Genomic DNA, 9,264 nt, shown 5'->3' with positions numbered 1-9,264 from the left:
CAGGCCGTTAAACATTTTATTTTGATCTCAGGTGGTTAAAATCACTAAAATACAGTGACTTAAAAAGGAATTTATCAGTTATCATTAAATTATCCATCCTGATCCGGAATATTAACAAAATAGCCTTGGACTTTTGACAATTTTCAATGAAACACGACACGTTATGTGTCATTTGGCCCTACATATTCAATCTAGCACAACAAATTGTATCACCACAATAGATTGGATCCCATTGGCACAATAGATTAATGTGGCACAACAATTCCTTCCTTTTTTTTTTGAATTGCTAAACTTGTATGTTATGGGAATTGAACCCATGACCTCCACCTATCCTACACCTTATCTAACTTACCAATACCATTGGGCTATTCCCAATGGATAACAATTCCTTTACTTGGCACATGAAATTTTAGTCCACACGTGACGACATATTATAAGTCTACATTATAAATTCATAAAAAATGTCATATGGCTGTAGTTATAATCTAAAACCGGCCAAGGATTATTTCTTAATTGTATGGGTCAAAATTGATATTACGGTGATTTTCCACTGCAATTGAATGCGTATATTTAGTATTTATAGATTATGGATGAGGATTATTACAGAACACTAACTATTGCGAGAATAAAAAGAACAACTCTAAAACACTAAATTTTGGGATTGAAAGTACATATTTTTTAAATTTTATGTTTCTTACATTAATATGTGGATTATATACACATAAAAAAACCAAAGATTTTAACCTACACATAGCCTACATACATGTTGGTAATTTAACCAACACATAACCTACATATGTGTAGCTTATACAAAAAGTGAAAATTTTCCATATTTTGTTTTGAATTCTAGTGTAAGAAACAATAAATCTTATATTTGTAATATTTTCATTTACTTTTTAGGTTTTTAGGATAGAAAAAATGGATGATTCATTGTGTTTTGCGTGTTCTCGCAATATTTAGTGTTCTGCATAGAACCTTCTCCTATAGATTATTTATAACTATAACTATAATATAATTTAATTAATATTTTGTTCAACTTTAATAGCCCACCCCGATCGAAACATCAAAATTATTTTTCTCAAGTTCATACACATCCAAACATCAAAACATGATGACTGGAGCCAATGAGCTTGTGGTGGAGTGGTAAGGTAGAGACTTGAGTTTCTAAGAGACTCAAGTTCATTTCCTGCTTCTCCCCATTAGTTTTCAGCGGCACCTGGTGATGATGGGAGACTAGGCGAGTAGGTGGCGATCGCTAGTTCGATTCTTGAACTGCATGGGTTTTACCTCACCGCACTGTCGTGCCTTTAGGCGATTGTTCACGGGCTTCTGCCCTAGGTAAGGGTTTTCCCCCGTTCGGAGACAGGTGTATCCCGATGTGGTGAATTTCGCCAGTAGGCCATTTGGAGGATTCGTTGGCCGTTCAAAAAAAAAAACATGATGACTGGAACTCCCTCATTATCGTTTAACTTTCGTGCGAATGGGACATAAGCCCATTTCGTACGAACTGACCCATTCGCTCCTACAGGGTTCATCCGAGTCTGTTCGCCTATAAATAGGAGTGTTGGGCTGGTCATTTGTAACTTTGGCAACTTTAAAGCGAAGCTCTGCCAAAACCTTTTTTCGGGGTTGTAACAACGTTCAATCAATTGAAACGATAGTTCAACGGTATTCTTGTGTGTTTATTCACTTTATACTCGGATTCCACACAAGATATGAAGATCTACTAACCGGTCGGAGCATTCGGAGCACCGAAACGGTCCTCACAAACATGATGACCGGAACTCCCTCATTATCATTTATTCGTTTATATTAATATTAATATTAACAAGAAAAATAATTTAATAATTATTAATAGAAATTCTTTTAGATTTCTAACCGATCGAACAATAGTATATGTTTGTATAAGGCTATGGGGTGTGGGGGTCATGGATTGGAACATTATTTCCACATAGGATCATTAATTAAATGGTATACCATCCCCCTCCTTGATTGATGGTGGTTCCCATGGATTAAACCACGATTACCACGACCCTCCCATTTGATATTTTAAGACAAAAACAAATTAACAAAATTAAAGGGGATAGTGGTTTGGGTCATGACCACACCCTTAGGGTAATGGTTTTGAATAATGGATTAAAGATAGATGGTGTGGTGTCTATGTGGAGGGTCATGGTGGTCATGAGGGTCATGACCACACCCTATAAGAGTATTAAATTCGGACAATAGACATTTTCAAACACAGATATATACGGCACCTATCCAAATATGGTAACAACCATTTATACAGTTACCAACAACATTATAACGTTGTCTGATCATAACTTTAGATCGGTGATTGGATTTACAAACAAAACAACAATCCGACGTCGAAAAGAATGGGGAAAAAGGCGGTGTTGATCGGATGTAACTACACCGGAACAAAGGCAGAGCTCAAAGGATGTGTGAATGATGTCAAGAGAATGCATCGGTCCCTAATCGACCGTTATGGCTTCGCAGAAGGTGACATCAAGGTACTTATCGATGCGGACGAGTCATATACCCAACCCACGGGCCGTAACATCCGCCAAGCGCTTTCGGATCTTATTAGCTCGGCTGACTCAGGGGACATCCTTTTTGTTCATTATAGCGGCCATGGCACTCGACTTCCAGCCGAGACCGGTGAAGATGATGATACCGGTTATGATGAATGCATTGTGCCTTGTGATATGAATCTCATTACTGGTATGGTATCTATCTCTTTTGATCTATAGATTATAGTTCTCTTAGCTAGATTGCCTAACGATTTCTTTCCATGTTTTAGATTTAACAAATTAGATCACTTTCTAAAAAGGATATTTTGCACATTTAAACTCATTGATTATCTTGTTTATTTTTTCTTGAAATACCACATTAATAGCCATTTGATCAAATAAGGCTATAGAGTGTGGTCATAACCCTTATGACCACCATGACCCTTCACGTTAGTGCCATGTAATGTAACCCACCTCTAATCTACCATCTAAAACCACTACACTAAATCTGAAACTACTAGAAAATCTGAAACTTCTTACACCAGTTTTCGTAGGAAATGCGTCATAAAACTGGCTTTTCTACGCATTTATGACAACATCTGATGTAGGAAAACACCTCGTAGGAGACCCGTTTTCAATATATTTAACTATTATCTTTTAGGATTTATTTTCTACGAAACTATTACGTCGCAAATTGCTACGAATCTCCTACAATATATTTAATTATTATCTTTTAGGATTTATTTTTTTAGCTACACATTTCCGACCAAAAAAAACAAAGAAAATTAAAAAATTTTAATACAACATTATTTGTGACCCACTTCCGACAAATAAATTAGAAGTATTGTTACAAATTTCCGAGGAAACTGAGTATTTTTTGTGACCCAATTCCAACAAATAAATAAGAAGTGTTGTTACAAATTTCCGAGGAAACTGAGTACTTTTTGTGACCCAATTCCGACAAATAAATAAGAAGTGTAACAAATTTCCGAGTAAACTGAGTATTTTTATGACCCAATTCCAACAAATAAATAAGAAGTGTTGTTACAAATTTCCTACGAAACCGGGTATTTTTTGGGACACAATTCCGACAAATAAATAAGAAGTGTTGTTACAAATTTATGAGTAAAGTGAGTATTGTTTGTAACCGTTTTTCGACAAAACTGAGTATGTTTTGTGACAAATTTCTGACAAAATAAAGAAAAGGTCTACTATTTTTGACCTTCTTCCTACAAAAGCTTTTTATGTTGTGACACATTTCCAACCACCTAATTTATTAAATAAAAACAGCAAAAAAAGAATTAATATTCTGTATTTTTCTGGCGAAAAATTCCAGAAATAATTTGTAATACCAAAAACCTGTTTTACAAAATTCACCAAAGTTACAATGACATAAATTCAAAAATCATGCGTCACAACGCAAGTTCCAATATGTTTAAACCGTAAACTAATACAATTCAACGTAATTCCAAAAAGATATCAAAAACTACATCTAATTAGAGGGAGGACGCCAATTCTTCATAAATTCTTGAAGTTGTTTTTTAAATAAGAATAATTATATAGATATAAACATGCATATACGTACATATACATACACACATACATACATACATACCCACATACACAAATACATATATACATACTCACATTATACTCATATGCATACGCCCACATAGTTATGTACAAGTAATATTTAAAATACGAATAATTATATAGGTTGTTTCTTACACATTTGTGACAAATCCTTAAATGTCGTCAAAAATGTGTCACAACTTGCAATGGATTTAAGCATTTTGTCATAAATGCGTAGGAAATTGTATTCATACATGGATTGTTTCCTACGCCTTTGTGACAATTATATTTAAAAATAAGTATTTTGTCATAAATGTATAGGAATATGTTTATTTTATAATTATTATATACTAGTTTTATTATTATTTATAAATATAATAGTATATATCCTAATATTTATGTTTAATACAAGGATATTTGTCGGAAATGTGTTGTGACGCAATTCCGACGGATGGTTTATTTTAATTAATAAATAAATATTTTGTCAGAATTGTGTAGGAAATGTTATTATTTTTCGCTTATTTATTTTGCATATATTAATATTTATTCGGTAAACAATAATAATTAACCTTTTGTAGATTATTTGTGACAGATTTTTGACGCAACTGTCAATTAATTAGGGTTTTCTTATTTTTTGTCGGAAACTTGTCACAAGTTGTGACGGAATTCCGACGGATGGTTTAGGTTAATTAAAAAATAAATATTTTGTTATAAATGTGTAGGAAACGATATTATTTTCCCTTATTTTTTGGCTTATATAAATATTTAATCAGTAAAGAATAATAATTAACCTTTTGTAGATTATTTCCGACAGATTTGTGACGCAACTGTCAATTAATTAGGGTTTTCTTATTTTTCGTCATAAACGTGTAGGAAACAATATTATTTTCCCTTATTTTTTGGCTTATATAAATATTTATTTGGTAAAGAATAATAATTAACATTTTGTAGGTTATTTCCGACAGATTTTTGACGCAACTTTTAACTAAATAGGGTTTTCTTATTTTTCTTCGTGGATGCATCAAAAACTTGTAACAAAATCTTGAAATTTTTTTTGTAGGAAATTCGTCATAAAAGTGTTGTAATCTGTAACGAAAAAATTGTGTAGGGAATTTCTGTAGGAAATTGTCCCCCTTTCTAGTAATGGGTGTAGTCATGACACAAACCACTAACCCCTTATTTATTTTAATTTATCTTTGTCTAAATAAAAAGAAAATGATTTGTTGAAAAATGGAAAGGAGGACCATGGTTACCATGGTTTAATCCATGTAAACCATGGTGGATCAAGCAAGGGGTTGTGTAGCCTTCCATTCATGTTCCTAGGTGGCAAATCATGTCCCAACCATGACCCCCACACCCTTTAGCCTAAGATTGACATAACAATATAGCATCAACAATGTGGTAAAAGTCCAAAATCCAAACTTGTCATATCATTCCAAACCTCAACCATTACCCTGATGCAGGAGCATCCGAATACAAGCACAAAAAATTTTAATATTTTACTATTTGAATTTTACTCTTTTTATTTAGTTGCCTATTTTGTGGAGATTTAAAATTCTTTGTTTATCTGTTTATATTCATTATAAAATAGGAGCTAGAGTTTATTGTTTAGAGAGTTTTTGATTGAATTTTAAATGAAGAACTTTGTTCTTGAACCTTTCGGTTCGTTTATCGTCTTAGATTAATCAATTGCTTCTAGAGCCATTTGACCGCTTCCGCAACTGCATCAGTATACTACCCATCTTCGAAAAAAACTCGTCCTCGAGTTTTGTCTTCGGACCAAAGCAACCTTGGTCAATGGGGGCATCAACCCGCCTATACAACTTAACTTCACAGGTTGTCTTGCCTGGTTCTGGATCAGTACCACCTGGATCGAAGGGAACCTTTAGACGACAAAATATATGGCTTACCAGTTACCACCTTTCTTATCTACATATGTTGAGAAGCTGAACTTGGACCCAAGTTTATTTATCATTTTTTTATTTTTATTGAATGACAATAATTGCACCCCTAAATTACACCAAATAAATCCTAAACTACTCTTTACTTGGAATTGAACCAAGACCTCCTTCTAAGAGGCATAAGCCTTTACCAAGTGGGCTAGCCCCACATTGGTGGACCCAAATTTATTAGCGACACCTGTTAGGCTTGGTTTAGTCGTGGTGCTTACGGTCAAGGGGGTAGTCGTGATGCTTACGGTGAAGGGGGGGGGGGGGTACATGGTGGTGGTTTGTGGTTGCGGGTGGAGATAGTGGTGGTGGTGGTGGTGTAAAGTGGGGAAGATGAAATGGGTAGGGTGGGTGATGGGTCTCACATAAATTGTAAAATATTAATTATATTTGTTTGAACTTTTTAGTTATTAATTTGACAGGAAATGTATTTTTGTCATTTCACACGCATCTAACACCAAAAACTAACCCCCATCCACGTCAGGGACTATTCGAGAACGAAATTAAAAAACTTAAGGACTATAGGTGTAATTTTAGAAAGTTAGGGAGTGAAAAAAATTGACAAACCATAAACCATAGGAACTATGCGAGCATTTTTCTCTTGCTTTATTTTATTTTCCTTTTTATTGGTTTTTACTGAATTAAGCGATGTAAATTGTTCCTAATAATGGAAAACTCATGTGGGATGTTATTTTTCAGATGATGACTTCAGGGAGCTCGTAGACAAAGTACCTCAAGGATGCACAATAACCATCGTATCTGATTCATGCCATAGTGGTGGACTTATAGATCAAGCTAAGGAGCAAATTGGCGAAAGCTTCAACGACGATTCCGAAAACAAACAAGACAATCCCGACCAACCAGGTTTCGTCGGCAACATCATCCAAAAGACCGGTGACGCATTAAAGTCTGCATTCCAGCGCGAAGATGGTGGCGATGACGTCGAGGGCACCACCGTCGAAAATCGCTCGTTGCCTCTGGAAACCCTCGTGGATATCCTAAAACAAAAAACCGGCAATAACGATATAACTGTTGGCAATGTACGACCAACTTTGTTTGATATGTTCGGTGAAGATTCGAGTCCGAAGGTGAAGAAGTTCATGAAGGTCCTCTTAGACAGCTTCAATAGCATTGTCGGGGGTGGCGGTGATAGTGCTGTTGGTGGCGGTGATGGCAGCGGCGGAGACAGTGGTGGTGGTGGTTTTATGGGGATGGTGAATGGTTTGGCTCAACAATTTTTGAAGCAGAAGTTGGAGAGCAACGCGGAGTATGGAAAACCGGCAATGGAAACGGAGGTTGGAAGCAAGCAAGAAGCATATGCGGGATCAAAGCAAAAGAAGCTGCCGGAAAATGGGATTTTGATTAGTGGTTGTCAGACGGATCAGACGTCGGCGGATGCGACTAAGTCGGCTGAATCATATGGTGCACTAAGCCATACAATTCAAACAATTTTGGAGGAGTTGGATGGGAAGGTTATAAGTAATCGTGAGATTGTTGTCAAGGCTAGGAATATGTTGAAGAGTCAAGGGTTTAAGCAACGACCAGGGCTTTATTGTGAGGATAAACATGCTGATGCCCCTTTCATTTGTTCTGCATAATGTTGTTAACTTATAATCCAACGTTGTTTTTTTTTTTTGTTTTTTTTTTAAATCTGATTTTGGTGTTTTGTTGAGGTTGTTTATGACTATGTTTGGAGTTTTGATAAAGGAATTATGTTTACATAATTGTGGTGTGTTAAGTTCATATAAGACTATTTTACTAGATTATCCTCAATGGGTACCCTGGGGTTGCCCAGAATACCCCTCAACTTTCTTGGCAAAGTGTATTTTTTTACTTTTCTTCATTTGATAAATATAAGGATACCCCTAAGCATCGGAAGAACTAACGGTGTTTAAAGTGAAGAAAGAAAATGTAGTCTGAGTTTTTCAGGCCGCTGACAAGGATGAGCTCTGCAAGAGTGCAGGAATATAGGAGGGAAGAAGAAGATGTGATAAAATTTAAAAAGGATTGTATTGAGAGCTTTGTATCTAATTAGTTGATGCCTCGTCCATATTGCGGGGCGATCGCCGAATAATTCTCAATCAATTAAAATAAGACTACTATAATTTTGGTAGGAAAAAAAACAAAAACGATGATAAGACCGTAATTTTGGGCTCAGGGGACTAATGAGCGAGTGTTAGGGAGCTCCTTGACACGAAAAAAAAATTAAATCGAGTAAACCAATTAAAACAAAAACCAAACTAAAACGATTGAAAAACGTAATTTTTAACTAAGGGAGAAATCATAATTTTAATTCAGGGATAAAATCGTAAATTAAATGGACCAATAGGGGAGTGCCAGGAAGCTGCCGGCATGACTGTAACTTTAAACTGTGGGCAAAATTGTAATTTCACCAAGAAAACAAACAAAAACGATGGACAAAATGTAAATTTAAGTTGAGGGCAAAATCGTAACTTGGCTATGAGAAAAAAAACTATTGGCAAAACTATAAATTTATACGGGGCAAGATTGTAATTTTGAACCGAGGGCAAAATTGAATTTTTTAGCTGGGAGCAAAAGCGTAAATTTATTTTTAAATGGGGGTAAAAACATAATTTTAACCGATGGCAAAATCGTAATTTTAAGGGAAAAAAACTAAATGGAAAAACTGTAAATTGAAAAGGGGGCAAAATCGTAATTTTTAACCAGGGGGCAAAATTGAAATATTTAACTGTGAGCAAAAACGTAAATTTATTTTTAAGTGGGGGCAAAAACATAATTTTGAACTGATGGCAAAATCGTAATTTTAAACTGGGATAAAATTATAAATTTATTGGGCCAAAAGGGGAGTGCCAGGCAGCTGCCTGGCACTATGCCCCTGCCGGCCAAGTCAGCCAATCAATGAGGGAGACTATTGCCGCCGACAGTTGATTTTGTTGTTTTGAGGAATATTATATTTATTTACTTTTGTTTTTTAACTTTTACTAGAACAAGACCAGACACAAGCCTCCACTATTATATCATTTTTCTTTTAGTCACACACCCCAAAGTTTTTCTACACATTTTTTTTGAATGGCCAACAAAAATCACCAATTTATTTATGTATCCAAAGGTTAACATCAGTTAACCCACACCAGCTTACAAGATACAACAAATCAAAAGTAACAGTTTGCAAAAAGAAAGCAAAAAAACATACAGGACATCTCATCCACCCCAATTGACTTACACACCTAAAGAAGCCAAATTAAGTA

General features: G+C 35.2%; 1 protein-coding gene across 1 annotated transcript; it reads left to right on the top strand.

Moving 5' to 3' along the window:
• Window positions 1-2,378: 2,378 nt before the first annotated feature.
• On the top strand, window positions 2,379-7,653 carry LOC110938727 (metacaspase-4). Its single transcript, XM_022180855.2, has 2 exons — window positions 2,379-2,724; window positions 6,734-7,653. The coding sequence occupies exons 1-2, from the start codon at window positions 2,379-2,381 to the stop codon at window positions 7,630-7,632; spliced, it is 1,245 nt and encodes a 414-aa protein (XP_022036547.1). The 3' UTR covers window positions 7,633-7,653.
• The last annotated feature ends 1,611 nt before the right edge of the window (window positions 7,654-9,264 follow it).

Source organism: Helianthus annuus, chromosome 1 (genome assembly GCF_002127325.2).
Source record: "Helianthus annuus cultivar XRQ/B chromosome 1, HanXRQr2.0-SUNRISE, whole genome shotgun sequence".
NCBI classification, from domain to species: Eukaryota; Viridiplantae; Streptophyta; class Magnoliopsida; order Asterales; family Asteraceae; genus Helianthus; species Helianthus annuus.
This window is presented reverse-complemented; position numbering and strand designations above follow the sequence as displayed.

Excerpts from the sequence above, each read along its gene's own strand:
- LOC110938727 (XM_022180855.2), top strand. The coding sequence starts at position 2,379 with ATGGGGAAAAAGGCGGTGTTGATCGGATGTAACTACACCGGAACAAAG. Across the intron at positions 2,725-6,733 it reads TGATATGAATCTCATTACTG|ATGATGACTTCAGGGAGCTC; the intron begins GTATGGTATCTA and ends GTTATTTTTCAG.